This window comes from Desmodus rotundus, chromosome 7 (genome assembly GCF_022682495.2).
Source record: "Desmodus rotundus isolate HL8 chromosome 7, HLdesRot8A.1, whole genome shotgun sequence".
In the NCBI taxonomy this organism is placed as follows: Eukaryota; Metazoa; Chordata; class Mammalia; order Chiroptera; family Phyllostomidae; genus Desmodus; species Desmodus rotundus.
Genome location: NC_071393.1, coordinates 36192168 through 36216363, shown reverse-complemented (window position 1 = coordinate 36216363; position 24196 = coordinate 36192168). Strand labels below are relative to the sequence as shown.

Below are 24196 nucleotides of genomic sequence, written 5' to 3'. Positions count from 1 at the left end.
GGTTTGGGCTGGTGTGTGAATTTGGTAAGATGGATTCTTAGTGAATCGCCAGGGTGGGGCAAGTTTGATGGAGACTCAGATTTGGTGCCCAACTGCATCTGCATGGTGGGGGAGGGCTCAGCAAAGAAACAATCATGTCTGCCTGTACGCTCTGTGGGATGAGGGGTAAACAAAGGAACAGTGGTGCCTGCCAGCAGGTCAATTCCGGAGAAATCTACCCTTTCAACCCTTGCCCTGAAGCCAGACAACTCAGTTCCTCCCCATGTGTCCCTGGCACTTTTGGAGCTGCTGCCCCAGCACTGGACCTCAGAGTCAGTGAGTCCCCAGAAGTCTGTGTATGGTTCCTTTAAAGAGGAACTTCCTGGGACTCCAGAAGCCTCCATCTCCCTCAGCCTCAATCCCCACTGGTTTTTACAGCCAGAAGTTATGGGGACTTCTCTTCCTGGCACTGGTGGTCCAGGCTGGGGAGCTCGGTTTGGGGCTGGGTCCCCTTGCTCCTCAACGGGAACCTCTGCACCCAAGCTATGCCTCCCAGTTTTTAACCATCACACGTGGGTGTGGGACCAACCCTTTCTACTTCTCCACCCCTTCTTCCAGTCTCAATGTGGCTTCTTCTTTATATTCACTGTTATAGGACTTCTGTTCAGCTGGATTTCAGCTGCTTCTCCAGGGTGGTTCTTGTATAATGTAGTTGTCATTTTGCTGTGGTGAGGGTAGTGTTTGCCTGCTCTGCCATTTTGACTGGAAGTCCAAAGTTATTTTCACAAATATTAAAATAGTAGTTCTACGCATGCCTGGTAATTTTTTTAGTCATAAAAGCATATTTATTCAATTTAAAGTGTTATTCTCTATGAAGAATAAGCCCTTTCTACTTTTTGAAGTTAAAATATCCTTTCTTTTATGCAGGCCTGGTAATTTTTGATAGGATATCTGATGTTGTGAATTTTACTCTGTTGGGTACAGTATATTTTTCTATTTATATGAAATATTCTTGAACTTTTCTCTGGGATAAGCTATTTGGAGACAGTTTGATCCTTTCAAGTCTTGCTTTTAAGCTTTGTCAGGTGGGGCCAGGGCAATGTTTGATCAAGGGCTAATTTTTTCCCACTCCGGACGCAAAACTCTTCAGATTATTCTACCAGTGCCCTGTAAATTATGAGGTTTTTCACTCTGGTTAATGATAACAAGCATTATTCCCTTCTCTTAAGGTCCCATAAGTGCTTCCAGGTGGTTCTTTGCCCAGCCTTCAGTAGTTTGATCATGCATATATGTGCTGAAGACTTGAGGAGGCTCAGTGGTCACAGGAGTTCTTTCCCCACGCAGGTCTCTCCTCTCTGGTATTCTGAACTGAAAACTCTAGCCACACTGACCTCCCGGAACCTACAACTCTATCCCTTTGACTCAGGGACACCTTGCCAAGTTCTGCCTAGGCTCCTTCTCCTAAAACTTCACTCTGAAAACTTCCTCAAGAAGTAGTCCAGGCAACAGTAAGCTCACCTCCTTTATTTCCCGTTATTTCTCATGAATCATATCCTTTATTACCTGATACCAGGTATCTTGAAAACTGTTGTTTCCTGTACTTTATCCAGTTGTTTCAGGCAGAAGAGTAAATTTGGTCCCTGTTACTTTATGTTGGCCAGAAATGGAAGTCCATAGTGGGTCATTTGGTTCAGTTCCACTTTGTCTTTTTCCACTCCAGTTCATCAGTTCTACAGAGCATTATTAAGTTATCTGTTGGGTACTTGGCATTTAGCTAAAGCACTGGAAAGGCTTTGGAACTATCCTTGTGTTATCACTGCCTTAAAATATTGGGGCTCTCAAGCAGGGGGTTGCAAGAGTAGGTAGGCCCTGGTCATTAGAGCAGTGCCTCTCAGTGCACTGGGCAGACTACTTGCAACAGAGTCTCTGGGGGTGCTTGTTGGAAATGCAGATTCATGGGTCCTCTGCTGCGCCCACTGAGTACACCTCTGGGCTGACAGGTGTTGGATATACTGCAGCCCATCCTCATGCTCAGTTCTAAACGAAGGGTCTGGAGGAGGGGACGATTAACAGACTAATACTGCTACTGTGTAGCAATTTACAACTTAGGAAGTATTTTAATAGACTTCACATTAAATATTCACAACTCTGTAGATCTTACTAACATTTTAGAGACAAGAAGCGAAGGCCTGGGCTCTATTGAGTCACTTGCCAAAAGTTTACGTAAGAAGGGGAAGAGCTGATTCTAAAACTCAGGTCTGTCTCAGCTCGTCCCTGTTTTGCTGTGCACTGCGCTTCTCTTATGAAGACATAGGGTTATCATCAAGAGTTGTTATTCTTTTATGCAGCTAGGTTTTCTGGAAGAGTTACTAAGTTGTATTAGGATTAAGATGAGCTCTGAGTGACAGAAAATGTAAAATAGCAGTACATTAAATGAGTGTTTATTATCTGCACATAAAAGTACAGGACTGGTATGACGCTTCACAGTGGCAGGAACTGGGGATCTTTGTATTTTGTTCCTCTGCCCTGCATGACCAAGGTCTCACAGTCCAAGGTAGAACTGATATTCTAGATGGCTTGGTAGAGGAAGGGATAAAGAAATGTTAGCAACTTTCAAATATATATATGCTGTACTGTTAATTATTGTCAGCATGCTGTACATCACCTCCTCAGGACATACTTATCTTATAACTAGAAGTTTGACACTTTTGACCACCTTTACCATTTTACACCCTGTGCTTTCCCCTGGCCTCTGTTCTCCACCAACCTATTCTCTGCTTCTGTGGATCTTGTTTCTCAGGTTTCACATGTACCTAGTATTTGGTTTTCTCTTTCTATTTTACTTAACACAGTGCCCTCAAGGTTCATACATGTTGTTGATGTTGAATTGTACGCGTTCTTTATATATTTTGGATCATTAACCCCTTATTAGATATATCATATGGAAAGATCTCCCATTCAGTAGGTTATCTATAAGTTCTTGGCAAAACATTCCCATGTTGCCTGCACTAGAGTTGATGACGCCCACCATCCCACCCTTAGCATGCCACTAATTACATTTATTGTTAATGTTGGCTACTCCATTGTCCTCCATCCCATCCCACATTAGCTCCACAATGGCAGCTAATGTTTTGTTTAATGACGTATCTAGAAAAATGCTTGGGCAGCTAGTATGTGCTTGGTAGATATTTTTTGAATGAACAAATGAATGAATTAAGCTCAAGGTCAGGGACATTCCTTCCTGTTTTTTTCTTCCCAAATATTTATGAGAGATCAGTATAAAATGGGTACTTTGTTAATGTTAACTGACTGACTTAAATGTTTGGTATATGGTCTCTTTTCTTTGGACTCCTGCATAATACATTTTATTTTATTTTATTTTTTTAATTATATTTTATTGATTATGCCATTACAGTTGTCCCAATTGTCCTCCTATGCCCTCCTCCACCCGGCACCTGCCAGTCCCTCAGACAATCCTCATACTATTGTTCATGTCCATGGGTCAGGCATATAAGCTCTTTGACTATTCCCCTTCCTATACTGTACTTACATTCCCATGGCTATTCTGTAACCATTTATTTGTACTTCTTAATCCCCTCACCTATTCACCTATTCCCCCTATATCCCACCCTCCCATCTGGCAATCATCAAAAAATGCTCTCTGTATCCATGATACTGTCTCTGTTCTTGTTTGCTTAGTTTGTTTTTTAAATTCAACTGTTGATAGATATGTATTTATTGCCATTTTATTGTTCATAGTTTTGATTTCCTTTTTATTAAATAAGTCCCTTTATCATTTCATATAATAATGGTTTGGTGATGATGAACCCCTTTAGTTTTTTCCTGGCTGGGAAGCTCTTTATTTGCCCTTCAATTCTAAACGATAGCTTTCCTGTGTAGAGCAATCTTGGCTATAGGTCCCTGCTTTTCATGACTTTGAATGTTTCTTGCCAGTCCCTTCTAGTCTGCAAAGTTTCTTTTGAGGAATCAGCTGACAGTCTTATGGGAACTCCCCTGGAGGTAACTAACTGCTTTTCTCTTGCTGGTTTTAAGATTCTCACTTTACCTTTAACCTTTGGCATTTTAATTATGTGTCTTGGAGTGGGCCTCTTTGTATCCCTTTTTTGGGGGACTCTCTCTGCTTCCTGGATTGAATATCTATTTCATGAAATTAGGGAAGTTTTCTTACATTATTTTTTCAGAAGGATTTCCAATTTCTTGCTCTTTCTCTTCTCCTTTTGTCACCCCTATGATGCGAATGTTGAAACACTTGAAGTTGTCCAGTGGCTGCTTATACTGTCTTCATTCTTTTGGATTCTTTTCTTCTTCTTGTTCTGATTGGGTTTTTTTTTTTTCTTCCTTATGTTCAAGATCACTGATTTGATTCTTGGCTTCATCCACTCTAGTGTTGTTTCCCTGTAAATTGTCCTTTATTTTAATTGTGTATCCTTTGTTTCTGACTGGCTGTTTTTTATGTTGTTGAGGTTCTCACTAAGTTCCTTGAGCATCCTTATAACCAGTGTTTTGAACTTTGCATCTGATAAATTGCTTATCTCCACTTTGTTTAGTTCTTTTTCTGGAGTTTTGATCTATTCTTTCATTTGGGCCATGTTTCTTTGTGTCCTCATTTTGGCAGCCTCCCTGTGTTTGTTTCTATGTATTAGGTAGAGCTGCTGTGACTCCCTGTCTTGGTAGCATGGCCTATTTTAGTAGGTGTCCTGTAGGGTCCAATGGCACAGCCTCCACTCTTACCCAATCTGGGTACTCGAGGTGCACCCTTTGTGTGTGCTGAGTGCAACTTCCTCTTGTAGTTGAGCCTTGGTTGCAGTTCGCAATCCAATGGGAGGGATTTACCCAAGCCAGGCTGGTGCAAGGACTGGTGGCTCTAACCACTGACCACCCACCTCCACCCTCCATGGAGGATCAGCTGTGCCAGAGCAGGGTGGTCATGCTCTGACATGTCTGTGCAGGTGCTGGGGTTTCCTAGGTGGTGCAGGCCAAGGTCAACCCCTACCTGTGTTCTGCCCAGGGCCACCCCGCCTGAGCTATCAATCTGAGATGGCTGATACTTGTGCTGGACTTGGCAATTCCCAGGTGAAGCCAAGCTGTGAATCTAGGCTGGCTGCTGCTAGTGCTGGGCCTGGGACCACTTAGCAAGAAGTATAGTGGCTGGGGGCTCACTGAGGCTGGTGCTTGTTTGAAAGGATTTAGGAAGTTGTGAAGCTTGAACCAAGACCAGCCATTTATATGGAAAAGCTACTGTTAACAGCTTGGGTGGGCCCGTTCAGTTGGGTGGGATAGAGTCCCAGTGGATCTCCAGGGCAGGGCAAACAGTGTTAGCCAGGCTGATGGGTCTCAGACATGCACCTGCCTGCTCTGTGGCTCTGTGAGGGAAGGATTCAGAGAAGGGACAGTGGCCTCTGCCTACCTTTGTATCTGAGAGAAAGCTGTCTCCCAGCTCTTCCTTGATGCCAGACACTTCAGTTGGTCCCCGCATGCCACTGGTGTCTTTCAAGCTCTACCTCAGAGGGAGTGAGTCTGAGTAAGACCATGTGTGGGTTCTTTAAAAGGAACTGCTTGGGACTCCAGAAGGTTTTTCCACAGACTCAGTCCCCGCTGGTATTTGCAGCCTGAAGTTATGGGGACTTATTACCCTGGGACTGGATCTCTGGCCTGGGGGGCCTAGTGTGGGGCTGGGATTTCTCACTCCTGAGATACTCTTCCTGAATTTTTGTCACTATATGTGGATGTGGGACCAGCCTCTTCCATGTTTTTGCCCCTGGGTGGTTGTGGTTTCTTTAGTTCCGTAGTTGTGAGACTTCCATTCCATTTGATTTCTGACAGTTCTGAGCGATGGTTGTTCTATAGTTTAGTTGTAATTTGATGTGGTTTCATGAGGAGGTGAGCCGAGTTTACCTGTGCCACCATCTTAACCAGAAGTGCTTAACATGAATTTTGGAATCAGCTTACTAAGTTCTAAAAAAGAATTTTGGATTTGGTTATTACTGCTGTAACAAAACTTAGCGACTTCAAATAACCCAAACTTATTAGCTTACAGTTCCAGAGGTCAAAATTCTGAAATAGATCTTGTGAAGCTAAAATCAAGGTATTAATAGGCCGCGTCCCTTCTGGAGGCTCTATGGGAGTCTGTTTCTTGCCTATTCCAGCCTCTAGAGGCTACCTGAATTTCTTGGCTTGTACCATCCTTCCACCCTCAAGGCTGGCGGTCAGATTTCCTCCCCTGACTCTGGCTCTCCTGCTGCCCTCTTTCCCTGCTTAGTCTGACCCTTGTGATTAGATTGAGCCCACCTAGATAACCCAGGATACGCTCCCTCTTTCAAGATCCTTAACTTACTCACATATGCAAAGTCCCCTTTGCCAAGTAAGGTAACATATTCATAGGTTCCAGGTATTAGCACGTGGACATCTTTGGGGGAACCATTATTCTGCCTCCTTCAGCATCTTCACGATGTTAAATCTGCCAATCCATGAACAAAGTGTGAGTACATATCTCGATATATTTATGTGTTCTTAAATTTCTGTCACTTTTTCAGGGTACAGACCTTTAACTTTGTCATATTTATCCCTATGCATTTCATATTTTTGATGCACTTGTAAATTTTGATGTTTTAAAATTTGAAATTCCAGCTCTTTTTTATTAATTTGTATTAATTTAGTTTTCACTTATTGATTGATCTTCTATCCTGCAACCTTTCTAAAATCCATTTATTAGTTCTAGGAAAATCAATTGGATTTTCTACATAAATAATCATGTCTGTAAATTAAGACAGTTTTACTTCTTCCTTCCCAATCTGGGTGCTTTTTATTTATTCATTTTTCTTACCTGATTACAATGGTTAGAACCTCCAGTACTGCGTTAGTAGAACTGATGAGAGTGTACATCCTTGTTTCATTCGTTATCTCAGAGAGAAAGCTTGACTTCCCACTCTTCAGTGTGATGCTAACTGGAGGTTTTTCACGGATCCCCTTCATTGGCTTGAGGATTTCCTTTTATTCCTGGTTTGCTGAGTTTTAAATTAGGAATGACCGTTAAATTTTGTCAAATGTTTTTGTATATTCTCTTACCTATCGAGGTGATCATCTGGTTTTCCATTTTCAGGTTGTTAATGTGGTGAATTACATTCGGTTCAACACACTTCCTAATCTTCCTTTTAATTTCTTGTTTGCCCATGGGTTATTTAGAAGTATATTTTTTAATTTCAAAAATTTGGGAATTTTTTCAGAGAACTTACTGTTACTGATTTCTAATTTAATTTGTGCTCAGAAAATATACTTTCAAATTTACTGAGACTGGTTTTAAGGCCCAGAATTTTGTCTGACTTGGTAAGTACTGTGTATATATAGTCGAGAAGAATGTGTATTTTTCTGGTATTGGGTGGAGTGTTCTACAAATGGCAGTCAGGTCATGTACTTGTTCTATCAGTTACTGAAAGAGGGGTATTGAAATCTCTGACTGTGACTGTAGGTCTGTCTGCTTCTCCCTGCAGTTCTATTAATTACTGCTTCATGTATTTTTAAGCTCTGTTATTGGGGATAGAAATGTTTAGAATAATTATATTTCTTAATTAATTGACTCATTATTTTGAAGTAACCTTCTTTATACATTTTGATCATTTTGTCTAATATCAATATAGCTACTCCCATCTTTCTTTTGACCAGTGTTAGCGTGGTATACGTTTTCCTCACTCTTGTTTTTCACCTGCTTTTCTATTGCATGTTTTTGTTTTTGAAGTCATTTCTTGTAAGCAGCCTATGGTTGTGTCTTATCTTTTTATCCTATCCAGCACTAGGATGAGAAGGTCAGCTACAACTAACTATGCTATATGCTGCCCACAAGAGATGCTCTTTAAGTCGTCTGCCTTTAAGGTGATCTTCAGTAGGGTTGGCTATGAGTCTGTAATCTTGCTTCTTGTTTTGTGTTTGTCCCATCTGTTCTTTGTTGTCTTTGTATTCTTATCCTGCCTTTTTGGGATTGAGTATTGTTTATAATCTTATTTATCAATTATCCTTTAAAAAAGATATGTCTGTCTGCCCAAATAGACTTTATATTAACAAAAGTGACAAGATGGAGAAAAATATCTCTGAAGAAAAGCAAAGCTGGAGAAGGCAATAGCAGCAATCTGATTTGGGTAACTGGGGAAGTTGGTGGAAGTTTTCAGTAGGATGGTCAGGAAAGGTTACCTGAAAACGAGACACTTAAAAAAATACCTGAAGAAGACAGAGCAAGTCATGTGTATGTAGAAGAGAATTTCAGATAGAAGAACAATTGTAAAAACCCTGAGGTTTATCACCATGAATGGGCCTAGCGAGTTCAAGCAGCAGCAAGGAGAGCAGTATGACTGAAGCAGAGAGGCAGTGGAGGGCTGGATTTCGGAGCACTTTGCACAAGTCTCTGAGTGAGATGAAAAGCTGCTGCAGGGCTGTGAGCTGGAAATGATATGATCTGACTTAGGTTTTAAAAGGATTACTCTGGCTACTGCATTGAAAATAAAATATGTCAGAGAGGGGGAGCAAGAACAGAAATGGGAAGTCCAGTTGGGAGGTTATTATAGTAATCCAACTAGAGATGATGATAACTCAGACCAGACCTGTGAGAAGTGGTTAGATTCTGAATATTTTGAAGGTCGACATAAAGGATTTTCTGATGGATTGCATATGGGTATGAGAAAAGGAGAGGATTCAAGAATGATTCCACAGTTTTGGCCTAAGGCAGTGGGAGGACAGAATTATATTCTGAGATGGGAAAACTGTGGGAGTCAAATACCTGTAACAGCCTTGCACGTGTGGTAGGTAGGTGCCTTGTGTTGGGAAAGGCAGTTGTGCATGCGGTCTTTTCAGCCCCTCTGGGCCGTGTCAGAATGGGCCTTGGGCCTGGAATTCTTTCTTGTCAAGAGATGGAGTCCTCACAGCTTGTGATCCTTTGTTCTGCATGACCATTGTATAGCACTTGGCCAACCGCACTGCTCTATCTATCCCCTGACGGGGTGGGTCCTTCTCCTGTAACACGTGATGGGTAATGCAGGCCAAGTGCTCTGCATGGCTGCCAAGAGGGACCTCCTGGCTACTGGGGAACCGCCATCACTACTGATGCTTACCTTGCTGCATCTTCTCCATGTGAGCCCAGTGTTCTTCCACCAGTGCTTGACTGTGTTGTTTTCCATGGTAACTCCAGTACCAAGATGCAGTGGGCAGAAGTGTTAGGACTTCTACACCTGGACATAGGCAACAGAGGCCACTTGCCAGACACTTTGTAAATACTGAATGGATGAACAAATAAATAAGTGAACGGGATGGTTTCGACCTCAAGTTAGGGGCTGTTAATTTTGAGATGACTGTTCGACAAGTGGAGATATTGAGTGGGCAATTAGATGTAAGAATTTGGAGGGCAAGGAGAAGTCTGCTGGGACTCTCCTGGAAGTACTTTTGCATTGCTTGAAAAAAATTATAACATAATTAAGAAGACTTGGCATCTCCATAATGAGTGTTTCCACCTCACAAGAGACATACATAAGAATAGCCATAACAGTGGTGTTCGTGCTAGACCTAAACTGGACAACAATATTCATCAACAACAGAATGAAAAAAATTAATCGTAGGGTAGTCATAAAGGGTGTTCTACAGTAATGTGAATGAGTGCGCTCGGAGTACTTGCAACAACTCTGATGAGACCAGACATAGACGAGTTCTTTCTGTGTGATTCCTTTCATGTAAATAAAGCTGAACTACAGTGTTGGAAGTCAGGATGTGGGGTTGTCTTAGGAGGAATGGGAGCAGGTAGTGATTGGGGCACTTTCTGGAAGGCTGGGGATATTCTGATTTTTTGCCTGGGTGGTGATTATGTGTTTGCTTTATTATCATTCATTGAACTGTACTTTTAAGTGTTGGACACTTTCGGACACATGTTATAATTCTAAAAGAAAAGTTAAACTGTCATGTTACTATATTGCCTTCCAAAGAATTTGTTGATCATACTCTATTCAGTTCCTAGATATCTATCCTCGTGGTTTTATGTGGTCATGAAACGTGTAAGATAATCCATTTAAACTGTGGTATTGTACAAATAACCGAATTTCTGATCCTGGGAAAGAGGCAGAATAACCACCACAATAGGAAATAGTGCCGGGCTTAGCATAACCCATCCTCTTGACATCTAGAATGTTATTTGATTTTTAAGTTCGGAATTTAAAGTGAATTAGAGAAAACTGAGTCAGTCTTGAGTTGAAATATGGCATTAAAACTCCAAACCCCACATATGAAACTATAAGATAGAACATTATTTATCAATAGAATACAGTAACCTTATAAAAATATACTTGAGTTAATGTGTTAATTATTTTGAGCTTGAGCATTAAGATGAGTCAATCATTTCTTATTATTTATACAGTGATGTTTATCAATGATATTAAAGCCACCTATGCAGTGTAGTTTCCTTAAGACCCAAATTCCTCTCCTGTGTCTCTGTCGTCATGTCCTCCTTGAGATTTTGATTTAATTGCCTCAACTCCACCACAACCACAGATCAAATCTAACAAGGTAAAATATAATGGGGACAAATGCAAGGTCTTACATTTAAATTCACAAGAAGGCAGTGGGAGTGTGATTTGCCAACATAGATGATGAAGTTTCAGAAGGTTCGATTGACCTACGATCACTCTTGAATAGGACGCCCCTCAAAAGCTTAATGTGGTTGTTGGCTGTGTTATTGGAAGTGATGGGAAATAATTAGACCGCACCAAGAGTGTTATGTTCAGCTTGGGGACCAGATTTTAAGAGTGACATTGAGAATTTAAAGGACATATAAAGGGAAGGCCTGGTTTTGAGGGGTTAAGAAATACTGGATTGTGTGGCTGAAGAAACCAGGACTCTGAAGTCTCATAGCGCCCCTGTAAGGTATTGTCCCCATTTTACAAACAGGAAATTGAGGCTCAAAGATAACTGATGATTTATTAAAATGTAACTGAAAAGTGGTTGGTCCAGGCCCCTCATCTCTTGCTTCTCAATCGAGTATTCTTCTTATTCCAAAATACTAGTTTAAGTTACATTTTTCAGAAGCCTGCAGATTGGCCACTATATGAGGATAAACTTGAAACTCGGGGAATGATTCCAGGTTATAAAGGAGGAAAAGGAACATTCGGGGTAGGGAGATCAAAGGTAGTTTGGTTATCAGTATTATAAGTTTATTAGTACTACAGAAATATATTGTCTTAAACATATTTTTCTCTCTTTTTTAAGGTTTTTGACTCCAATGAAGAATCTGGGTATCTCATTCTCACCATAGTTATATCAGGTCATTTCTTCATTTCCCAAGGACAGACACTTCTGGTAGGTTTTATGCATATAGTTTAATATTGCAAATATTTTTCTATCTTCATCGCTTTATGTTAATTTTTATATCCTCAAGTCTCTTCAGTCTCACTGCAGTCCGTCAGGTTCAACAAATAAGCATTTATTGAATGTTCTATAACAGTGGGAAGTAAAAAACATACTGAATGTTGCCTGCCCTAAGGGGGATTAGAGTTTTGTTGGGAGTGAAAGTGGATCAAAGGATTGGGATTAACCATTATCATAAAGGAATCTTAATTGGGGAGATTGGGTTGAAAACAGGCTAGATTTGTAGAGAAATGTGTGGAGGGTTTCCAGATAGGGTAAAGAACATAAAGAGGTCTAGATGGAAAGAAACATGTAAAAGAAAACTTGAGGTATGCTATTATTACTTGGCATATACCTCTATAAAACTCTAATTTTATAAACATGCATTTGTTCTTTATACACATATTGTGGGAAATTTTTGGAATGAAGAAATATGTACAGAAGAAAATAAGAATTTGGGGTGGGGTAAGATGGTGGTAGAGTAGGAGGGTTTGTCTTGCACCACCTCCCAAAACCAAACTGAAAATACAAACAGAGAGAGGAACATACACCCAAAATAAACAACTGAAGACGATCTGAGGAGGAGACACTGAACTAAGGTTGGGCAGAAATCACCTCGAGACGGGTAGAAAGAGAGGGGACGCAAAAGGGGCCAGCACCACTTTCATGGGCAGTGGGCCAAGGCTGTGGCAGGGTTGTGGGAGATTCCCTAAGAAAAGTGAAACCTGGACCCCAAACTGGGCCCCCAAGCACAGAGGGCCGGTGCTGGGATCACCTGCCCATGCAGCATCCAGTGATGAAAGGCTGTGGGGTTTTGCTGGCCTGAGAGAGACAGAGTCCTCTGGAGACAATGCCACTTTCTTTTTTTCCCCTTACTTTTGTTCTAAGGGGCCCATGGACAGGTTTCACACTTGCAGCCACTCATCTTGGGCTTGGGTGAAGGAAGGGCAGCAGGGTCTGGAGTCGTGTGAGGGAAGTCTGGACTGGGAGGCTTAGGGGAGATCTGAGGGAAATGGCTACTGGGTTCCCGGTGCTAGGACACACCTCCATATCCCCGCAGCCATTTTTCTTTAGAAGAGCCAACTCCTCCCAGGGGAAAAACAATTACTCCACCCTGTGGGAAACTGCTCACTTCACCCTCTGGAATCCTCCTAGCCCCATCCTCTGGAATCCCTCTCACCCCACCCTGGATCCCATCCCTCCCTTTCCCTTCCCTCCTCCCCTCCCCCCCTCCCTTAGCCTTCATCTTATCTGCTGCTGAGGAGACAGCAACAGGGGCAGACTGAAGGGTGTTAGGGACTGTCTTTAGAACCTGTCTGTTCGGCACACTTTCCCAGCAACCAGACTGGCACTTGTCCCTCATGGGAGAGCCTTGGAACACCCTCCCAGTTTCCAGCAGGCCCAGACTCAGGACTCCGGAGACCCCACCTGCTTTCCTACTTTCCTACCAGGGGCTTCCCCCTGCTGGGTTCAGGGAAATAATCTGGGACAGGGAACACACCCACCATTCCCTGAGGTCTGAACGGCACCTGCCAGGGGAGATCCAGGAGTCCCATCCTGATTCTGCCAGAGGCCCTCTCAAAAACAGATGGGTCAGTGACTGGACCAAGACTAATGGCAGGACTGCAGGCAGAGGTACGTGGAGGTGGATACTGCAGTGCCTTCAGTCATTGGTTGATCTGCCCCAGGGCCCTGTGCTGATAAAAAGCTAGCCTTGCAGGGCAGCAAGGCCCATCCTGGATGCAGCCAGACCCTGAGGAAACAGCCACAAACTGTGGATTACCTGTGGCTTCAAGGCTCCCTAGAGCTGGAAGTGGACAGCATCTGACATTAATTTATACCAGCTCCAGACAACATCAGAATCATATCCAGAGAGTGAACCCTGCAAGCAAGGACTAGGCTTTGCTGAGATGAATTCCATTTCATCTTTCTCATTATCTTTGTTATTTTTTTCTTTTGCATAGCTTTTAACCATTTTTTCCTTTTTCCTTCAATTTATTGCTTATTTTTCTCTATCCTTTCAAATCTCATATTTTACTCTTCCCTTACTTCATTTTGCCTTCTTCCTTTTCTTATTTTTTTAATTTTATTTGTCCCTTTCTTAGCCCTTTTGTGGTGATTCCCTGTTTCTATTCCTTACTATTAATTGTTTCTCATCTTTCTATCCTCATAATCCTTTTTTTTCTTTGGTCTTTGCATATTCTTTTTTGCTTATAATATTCTATTTTACTTTCCACTTTTATTATTCTCTACTCTTTTGTTGTTGATTTTGCTGTTGTCGGGGGGGTTTGCTTGTGTGGGTTTTGTTTTGTGTTGTGTTGTTTTGGCTTGTTCTGTCAGCACCTGTACAACAGCACACAAGAAGCAGTGGGGGTTGAGCCTCTCAGTCAGCAGCTGGAGGGGAGAACGCACCAATGATGGGGCCAACAGAAATCCAGACCCAAATACAACAGGAGAGCCCACATATGTGGCATAAGGAGCATTCTGGAGCATCCAGCTCAGGGGATAAAGGAAACTGCACCACTGAGTTCCACAGGACTCCTCACACATAAGGCCACTCCAGAAGACAGAGTCAAAGCAGCTCAGTCTAATGCACAGAAACAAACACAAAGGGCCAGCTAAAGTGGGGAGACAAAGAAACAACCTCCAAAAGAAAGAAAAGGAAGAATCCCCAGAAAAAGAGCTAAATGAAATTGAGGCAGCAATTTATCAGACATTGAGTTCAAAGTAGTGGTTATGAGGATGGTCAAGTAACTATGAGGAACTTAGTGGGAATTACATCAACATGAAAAAGGACATGCAAACCATGAATAAGAACCATTTGGAGATGAAGAGTGTAATAAGTGAAATGAAGAATATGCTGGAAGGAATTAAAAGCAGGCTAGATGAAACAGGATCAGATCGGCTATTTGAAAGACAAGATAGGAAAAACACCCGGTCAGAGCAACAAAAAGAAAAAAGACTTAAAAAATGAGTATGGTTTAAGGGAACTTTGGAACAAAGTGATACTTAACCATATCCACATTATAGGCATACCAGAAGGAGAAGAAAGTGACCAAAGGATAGAAAACCTGTTTCAAGAAATAAAACTTCCCTCACCTGGTGAAATAAAACAGAAAACTTCCCTCACCTGGTGAAGGAAGAAACACAAATTCAGGAAGCACCAATCAAGGAAGAGTCCCAATCAAGATGAACCTAAAGAGACCTACGTAAAGACAAATCATGATGTAAATGGCAAAGTTTAAAGACAAAGAATCCTAGAGGCAGCAAGAGAGAAACAGTCAGTTACCTACAAGGAAGTTCCAATAAGACTATCAACTGATTTCTCAACAGAAACACTTCAGCCAGAAGGGATTGGCATGAAGTATTCAAAGAAATTAAAAGCAAGGATCTGCAACCAAGAATACTCGGTCCAGCAGAGTTATCATTTAAAATTGAAGGACAAATAAGGAGCTTGCCAGACAAAAAAAAAGGTAAAGGAATACATTGCCACCAGACCAGCATTGCAAGGGATGTTAAAGGGACTGTTTTAAGAAGACGAAGTAATAGAAAGGAACATAGATATAAAGGAACAAAATGGCTATGAACAAGCACCTATCAATAATAACCTTGAATGTGAATGGATTAAATGCTCCAATCAAGAGACATAGGGTAGCTAAATGTATAGGAAAACATGACCCATATATATGCTGTCTACAAGAGACCCACCTCAGAACAAAAGATTTACACAGAATGAAAGTGACAGGATAGAAAAATATATTACATGCAAATGGAGACTAAAAAAAGCTAGGGTAGTAATACTTGTTCTTGGGAACAAGATGTTCTAGGAAAACTATAAGACAATGAAGCAAGAAATTGAGGAACATAACAGATGAGCGGAATACTATACCGTGCTGATGGATAGGAGGAATTAACATTGTTAAAATGCCCATACTACCCAAACAATCCACAGATTCAAATGCAATCCCTATCAAAATACCAATGGCATTTTCCACAGAACTACAACAAATAATTTAACAATTTATATGGAACCACAAAAGACCCTGAATAGCCACAGCATTCTTGAGAAAGAACAAAGTTGGAGGTATCCCATTACCTGATATCAACTATACTACAAGGCTATAATAATCAAAACAGCATGGTACCAGCATACAAACATTCACATAGATCAATGGAGTAGAGTAGAGAACTGAGTGTAATTCCACACCTATACGGTCAATTAATCTATGACAAAGGAAGCAAGAATATACAATGAAGAGACACTCTTTAATGAATGGTGTTGGGAAAGCTGGACAGACATATACAAAAGAATGAAACTTGATCACTTTATTACACCATAAACCAGAAAAAACCCAAAATGGATTAAACACTGAAACAAAAGATCCCAAAACATAAAAACTCCTGGAGGAAAACATAGGCAGTAAACTCTTCGACATCATTCTTAGTAGTATTATTTTGGATATGTCTCTTTGGGCAAGGGGTAAAAAAGAAAAAATAAGCAAATGTGGGACTACATCAAATAAAAAGTTTTGCACAGCAAGGAAACCATTAACAAAGTCAAAGGCAATGTACAGAGTGGGAGAAGATACTTACCAATGACACATCTGATAATGGGTTAGTATCCAAAATACAAGGAAATTATAAAACTTAACACTAAAATAGCAAACAATTTGATTAAAAATTTAGCAGAGGACATGAATAGACACTTCTCCAAAGAGGACATACGGATGATCAATAGACATGAGAAGATGTTCAGCATCACTAATCATTAGAGAGATGCAAATTAAAACCTGAGTGAGGTATCCCCTCACACCTGTCAGAACAGTTACCATCAATAAATCAAATGCAGTGTGTCGGTAAGGATGTGGAGAAGTGGGGGCCTTTTTGCACTGTTGGTGGGTCTGTAACTTGCTGTAGCCACCGTGGAAAACACTGTGGGGCTTCCACAGAAAACTAAAGATGGCGCTACCATAGGATTCGGCAGTCCCACTTCTGGGTATCTATCTGCAGAAATCCAGAACGCTAATTCAGAAAGACATAAGCACCCCTGTGTTCGCCACAGCCTTGCTTACAGCAGCCAAGATACGGAAGCAGCCTAAACGGCCAGTGATAAATGAGTAGATAAAGAAGAGATGGTGCGCATACACAGTGGCACATTATTTAGCCCTGAAAATGAAATCTTGCCATTTGTGACAGCATAGACCTAGAGGCGATTATATATACCAAGTGCCGTAAGTCAGACTTAGAAAGACAAATACCATATGATTTTACTTATATGTGGAATTTAAAAAACAAACAAAACCAAATCAAACTCACAGATACAGAGAATAAAGGGATGGTTATCAGAGGGGAGAGGTGCTGGAGGAAGGGTGAAGAAGGGGAAGGGATTAAAGTGTACAAATTTCTAGTTGTCAGAACAGTCATGGGGATGTAAAGTATAGCATAAGGAATAGAGTCAATAATACTGTAATAAGTATGGATGATGCCAGCTGGGCACTAGACTAACTGGGGGGAGTCAGTTTATATAAATACATAATGACTGTGTTGTACACCTGAAACTATAATATTGTACATCAGCTGTAATGGAAAGTTTAAAATTTCGGGGTGTGGGGGAATCGGTGAAGAGGTAAGGGGATTAAGAAGTACAAATAGGTCGTTACAGAAGTACAGTATAGGAAATGGAGTAGCCGAAGAACCTATTCCCATGACCCCTGGACATGCACAACGGTGTGGGGATTGCCTGAGGGGGTGGGGGGCTGTTGGGTGGAGGAGGGCAAAGCGGGGGAAATTGGGACAACTGTAATAACATAATCAATAAAATATAATTTAAAAAGTAAATAAAAGGTGTTGGGTATGGTGATGTCACCGACCCTAAGCAGGTGGGAGTTGGGTAGAACTCAAACAAAAAAAATTAAAAAAATAAAAACAGAAGTAGTGCTGCTGTGAACATTCTGGTCGGTAGCTTCCGGTGAGTGTATCGTATGTGTTTCGTTGGGCGTGTAACTGAGAATGAAACGGACAAGTTATAGGACAGCACATCTCACACTTTATTGTGTGTATAAGTTACCTGGGCTCTTAGTAAAATGCTGATTGTGAATGAGCAGGCTTTGGGAATAGTCTGAGATTTTCATCTCTAACAATCTCCTAGGTGATGCTGTTGCTACTAATTTATGGGCACGCTCTGAGGGACAGGTTGTAGGTTATCCCTACGTTCAGCTTTGGTAGGTACTGCCACAGAGGTTTCGAAAGTGATTTTACCCAGTTTACTCTTTCAGAAGTGTTTGAGGGTGAACCACTTTCTCGACAACAGTTGTCATTTTATTTTTGTTTTGGCAATTTTGGTAGGCAGGTAGTGATTTCTCTTTATGGTTTTAATTTACATTTTTGTAATTGATAATAAAATTGTGTTTTTTCCTATGTTTATTGGTCGTCTGGATATCCTCTTTTGTGAAGTGTCTGTTGAAATCTTTTGTTCATTTTTCTATTTGGTTATCATTGATTTAGTTTTTTACTTCTGCTGGCTGTTACATCTTTTATTCTTTTATTGCCTTTTTTCTACTGTTACATCTTTTATTCTTCTTACTTCTTTTTGTTCCCTATTTGTCTACTCTTAAACAACCTCAGTCTGTTACTCAATATCTTTTCTTTCATCCTGTTTCAAAGAACCTGTTTTTAAAATTTTTATTATATTTCATACAGTATAACTTCAACTAAAATTTACTTCTGTTTCCAGATTCTTTTCAAAACTATATGCCACTTTTTATTTCTTAGACCCAGTATGGCTTTTTTTCTTCTCCTCCTGCTTCTGTCCACTGCCCCCAGCCTGTCTCCCCCTCCCCCTGCTTATTTTTCTTCTCCTTTTATTTATTCTCACGTTGGGAGAAGTCTCCTCTGGGCACCTCTGGATGAATGCGTCCGCAGGAATCTTGCTGTCCTTGGATACCGACAGATTTTCCTTCCAGGTATTACCTCGGAGACCTAGAAGCTGGAAGGAGTGGATGGGAGCCTGTCCTGGTAGGGGAGTGATGTCTCTCCTTCCAGTTTCTTCTGTGAGGAGCAGGTATTTTGCCAGCCACAAGGCCAGTTGTATGCTGCAGTTATCTGCCCACCGTTCCTGGGAGAAATTCTCAGATTTCCTAGATCCTTGCTTGCTGTGCTGCAGTGCACGTCCTCGGGCACAGTTGCTTCCAGAGCTCTCGATCGGTTTCTTACTTTTCCTGTGCCCCAGCCATTCCCTAGCTCTCACCCTTCTTATTCATGGTCTTTTTGCCAGCACCTCCTCTGCTTTCTCCCCGAGTCCCAGCATTCCTTTCTCAGGAAGATTAGTCAGTAGTTGGCTCTTGGCATCATCTCTCTTCCATCCAGATCTGTCTTACCATGTCTTTCAGAAATTCTGCAACAGTTTTATCATACGAATGACATTCATCCTTAGTTTCTAGTATTGAGGTAGTTCTCTCCTGCTTTAGATTTGTTTGGGCATTTTAATTGTGATAGCATAAAGGTATGGGTTAAATGCCTCTATTTAAGATATTATCAGCCCTGGCTGGTGTGGCTCAGTGGTTGAGTGCTGGTCTGCAAACCAAAGGGTTGCCGGTTCAATTCCTGGTCAGGGCACATGCCTGGGTTGCAGGCCAGGTCCCCTGTGGGGGCACACAAGAGGCAACCACACATTGATGTTTCTCTCCCTCTCTCCCTCCTCTCTAAGAAATAAATAAATAAAGTCTTTTTTAAAAAAAGATGTTATCATACCTGGATATTTAAACCATTTTTATTTTTCTGATTTCTGTCTCCCTAAAACACTTTAAGCATTCCACAAAAATGTGCTTTTTCTTAATGTAGGGTAACAAACAGTTAAAGTCTTGCAATTTTCTATGATATTTGGTTGGTTGGTGGCTCAGATGAGGTTACGATTTAGTAATTGGGTGATTAGAGAGTTAGAATATCCAATATAACCAAGGACATCTGTGTAAATGAAAGTAATTCACTTACCACGTCGAGTGGATCAGACAAAGGGGGCACTCTAACTGGGTGATCTTTGACCTAAGCCTGAGCAACTTCGTTATTTAAGTGAAGTGAGGGTGTGTTCTCTTAGCTTCACTGATACGGTAATGGCTCTGATAGGGCATTTAAGGACCTATCTAGCCTGCTGTGCTTTTAAAGCTATATTTATACTTTTCTTCTGTTGTACTTCATTGTGGCCCTTTGTATCTTTCTTGTTAAGGACTAATTCTTGATAGTTTTTAAAAGGGCTTCTATTTTGTATTTAGTATGAAAATCTTAGGCTCATGAATCTAATAATATTGACCATTTCATTTCTTCTCTTTCTCATCTTTTTCCTTCTCTATAAAGTGAGCCATAACTTTGGAATCATGCTTTTGAAAGGATATCAGCAACTCACAAAGAGTAATTTCAACACTAAAAACCCAAGTCCCTTTGCCTGCCTCCTTTTTTCCATTTCCTAACATCCTCTTGTTGAAAATATTTGTAAGATTTTTAGATTGTATGTTTACTTTTAGTGCTCCCATTTAGTTTACTATATATGTAGTTTAAGAGAGAAAGTACCTCTTTGGGCCTAAATTTTGGCTGTGTTTCATCAGCACAAGGCCCAGGAGTGGGTCACCCAACGTCTGAAAGCACCCAGGTACCACCTCCACCTGGTTCTGTTTGCAGTCCTGTCGTTCGTTTTAGCCTTGCTGCTGACCCATCTGTTTCTAGAGGGCTTCTGGTGTGATCGGGAGGATGGGGCCCCTGGATCTCCCCTTGGAGATGCTGTTCAGACTTCAGGGAAGACAGTGGGTGTGTTCCCCTGCCCCTGAGCCACACATCTTGGTCTGTCCCAGATTATTTCCATTAAATATAGTTTCTGATGAGTTAACTGTCTGTTTCATGTGAGGGGCCAATCTGTGTAAAAGGGTCAGCTATTTCCTGCTGGGTGCTGATGTCAGCTGAGCCAAGAGCCAAGGCCGAGTGGGGCCCTGAATTCCCCTGACAGTACCAATTTCTGTACTCTCTACCCAGCTGGTTTCAGTGGAATAGGGCCCAAGGAACCAGCGTGTCTTGTAGCAGCTGAGAAACGTTTAAAAAGACCTCCATTGGTGTCTCCATTTCTTTCCCCTGCAAATATGTGCCCAGCAGGGGGCTCCTGAGTTTGGCTGGACTGCTCAGCAGGAGGGGTATGGGCTCTGCATTGTGTGGACCACAGGTGGCAAACACAAGGCCCACAGGCCGAATCCGGCCCTCCACCTTGTTTTATTGGGCCAGACACCTTGTTTCTACCCAGCGGTAGCACGGAGCTCCTTGCTGCTAGTTAAGGAGTAGTTACATTTATATAATCCTAAAATTACATTTGGCCCTTTTAAGGCAAACGGAGGCTGATATGGCCCCCGGTGAAAATGAGTTTGACACACCTGGTGTAGGGGGTCTGCCTGGCTGCAAAGAATCTCTGGTATTCAACCCACTGCCTTTGCAGGAGATGCAGTCCAGAACTGTGTTCTGCGCAGCTCCTGGCCTTCTCGCTGAGCTGGGTGGGGTCCAGGAAACCCCTTATGCAACTCCCTGAACTCCCTGCCCAGCTGGATTCAGTGAGAATGAACTGCACTGTCAGTCTGGCCTCTTTGCTAGACAAGCAGCAGTGCAGGTCTTTGCCCAGCCACTTTCCAGCTCCTTTTTAAAAAGACTTTATGTGGCACCCATGCTACAGGACTGAGTCGCTGCCTGGATCTCTGTGCACACCCCCTCCCCAAAAGCAAAATGTCTCTCACAGTCATGCGGGCTGCAGCCTGCCAGTGCCTCGCACAGACCCAGGTGCAGCAACCTGGCAGTTTTAGCAGATTGAGTCTGTATTGAGAATTCTCCAGGTTGGCACTACAGTTGTGGACATGTTGCGAGCTGTGTGTGCGGCATAGGTCTCCCAGACTTTGCATATCCTCCCAAGTCTCTCCCAGTTAGGGTTGGGGATCCCTGTGAGAACCAGGGCCCCCTGCTCTGAGTTGGGAGGGAGTGCATAAGCTGCGATTTCTGCCTGGTTTCTCCACTGCTGTAGGTACCACACACAGGGTGTTTCCCCTTCAACTTCTAACATCTTACTGGATGGCATGAAGTGTCTTCTGTATTCCTTGGCTTCAAAACTTCACATCTGCTAAGATTCTGTGTTGGGGTTGTTGGAAGATCGGCTGAAAATCTGAGTTGGGGGCAAGAGCAAGTGGACTTAGCTTCTCCCTACTTGGCCACCGTCTTCAACCCTGTGTATGTAAATTTTCTGACCATCTCTTTGGTGAAGGCTAGTTGGGACCCTTTTATTATTATTATTATTTTTAATCAATGCCCTTTACCCTAAATAGAGCCTTTTTATCTCTTATTCAACATTTAGCTTCATTTCTACTCTTAACCTGGTTATAATATGTAGAAAAATCTAATTATTCCTTGTTTACTGTGGCTTTCATAACGTACTCTTAATTTGAAAAGCCTTTCTATTTTCATTCAGCAGTAAGGGAGGGCGTGCCTGCAGATGTGGGTTATGCAGAACTCGTCTTTCTGAGTCAGCAAAGAATTCACATCTTGCTGCTTTTTTTATTTTTGTAACACATGCTTTCATACTGATGTGGTCATTTTCTGCAGAACACTTCATAGTAGGCTCCATAAATTAAAGGTAAGGAAAGATTTATTTCTTAGAAACTGAAAGCTTTGACTTTTTGTACTTGGTCTTTTGTCACACATATTTTCTAGTGGTAGGAGAGTGAGAAATAGGACTCTGAATTGTGATCCTTCTCTTATTTAAAAGCTTTGCCATGTGGTCTTGATCCACTTTTAATGTCATTTAGTATTGTCTAAGCTGTTCCGAAATAGCAAGAGGTGGCATTATACCTTGCTCAGCTGGTTCCCTCCACTGTTATAATTATTACTACTTGTGAAATCTAAAAATTAAAGTTTAAAAGATGCCTGTGATGCTGATACAACATCGCTGAAGTGCCACTAGAATAAATGCAGGTGGAAGTGCTATATTTAATAATTCAGGATTAGATCAGAAATTGATGTTAACTCTGAACAATGTAGATTACGAGGTCTGTCCAGAAGGTATCCAGCCATGTACTATGAAAAATAGAGACATTATTGAAGAAGATACAAGAAACATTTGTACACAGGACAATGCCGCCTCAGTCCCCTTCAAAGTAGGCACCTTGGGACCTCACACAGTTCTCCCAATTGCCATCAGCTGCCCCGTCTTATTTTCCTGAGTCTCATTGATGGTCTGAAATCTCTTCCCTTTCAAAGGTGATTTTGGTTTTGGGAAAAGCCAGAAATTGCAGAGCACCAAATCAGGGCTGTGGAGGGGCTGAATCATCTGGGTGATTTGATGTTTTACCAAAAAACTCTGCACGAGATGTGATGCATGAGTGGGCTTATTGTCGTGTTGAAGGCAGTTTCTTCCTGTCTTCACCAATATAGACGTAGGGCACAAGAGAATGAATGCGTGTGGTCTGAGAAAAACAGTTGCGGTTCTGGAACCTAGAAACTCCACCTCTCTTTGGGTGAACCTTGTCCCAGAATGCTGTCATACGTTCATGTCACCTGGTACTTCATCCATCAGCATAATCTCCAAGGTGTTGCTGGTCTACTTTAATTTACTTTTTCTTAGGATCCAGCCTGGGAGCAATCTTATCTCCCTGGTAAACCTTTCCATATTTATGCTTTGATTTTACAGTTTAACTCTCAAAGGGAAATTTATTTCTCTTGTTTCCAGACTATTGGTGCATGCCTCTATAATGCCCATAGATATTTAAAATGCTCATAATTAGGACCTTAATTTTATTAATAGTTCAAAAGCTGTAGAAATTGGTGTTTATGTTCAGTTCCTTGTGATAAAGTGGATCACAGACAGAATAAAAAGAAGGCTCTCTCTGGCTCCTACAGCACCCTAACTTCACAAAGGGATGGCCCCTATCCTAGTGGGGGCTGCTGTGACAGAGTGCCATAAGCTAAGTGGCTTAAAACCAGATATTTATTTATCACAGTTCTAGAGGCTGTGAAGTCTGAGATCAAGGCACTGGCCTGTTCAGTGTCTGCTGAGGCCCTTCTTCCTGGTTTGCAGATGGCCAAATTCCTGCTGTTTCCTCACAGGGCCTTTCCTCACGGAGAGGGAAATCTCTGTCTCCCTCTTATAAGGGCACTAATGCCATCATGAGTCCCCACCCTCATGGACTAATTTAAACCTAATGACCTCTCACAGGCCCCGCCTCTGCATGCCAGCACACTGGGGACTAGGGCATCAGCCTATGAAGTTAGAGGTGGACGTAATTTAATCTATAACAGACTGTAAAAGTAACCTGCCAAAAAACCTTCCGAATTTACAAACGTCACCAAGAAAATAACTGCTGGCATATGTAAACATATTTTAATTTAAAATATATAATCATATTATAGAGCTACTGGAAAAGAACTTATTATACCAAAAAATAAAAGATAATGCAATAAGTTGCTTGAGTATATTAATATATCAGGAAAAAAATCTGTCACAGAGTGTCAAAGGCAAATATTGGTAGTACCAATCCAAGTACCTTCTAGAAAAAAGTTTTAGGCGCTACGCTTAATATTATTCTGATTACAACAAATGTTTCCTCATTTTAAAGTATTTCCTTCTAGTTTTTCTTTATATTTTCTGTTGTTATATGCACGCCCATATTCATAGCAGCATTATTTACAAAGGCCAAGATTGGGAAATAGCCCAAGTACCCATCAGTAGATGAGTGGATAAACAAGCTGTGGTACATTTACACAATGGAATACTATGTGGCCATAAAAAAGAAGGAAATCTTACCTTTTGCAACCC

General features: G+C 41.6%; 1 protein-coding gene across 2 annotated transcripts in view; it reads left to right on the top strand.

The window, feature by feature from the left end:
• The window catches only part of REC114 (REC114 meiotic recombination protein), a 65560-nt gene that overhangs the window by 9376 nt on the left and 31988 nt on the right, over positions 1-24196 (top strand). For both annotated transcript variants that reach the window (XM_024557519.2, XM_024557518.2), the window contains exon 2: positions 11233-11322. In XM_024557519.2, coding sequence (XP_024413287.2) covers positions 11233-11322 — 90 coding nt within the window. The remainder of the gene's footprint in view (positions 1-11232; positions 11323-24196) is intronic.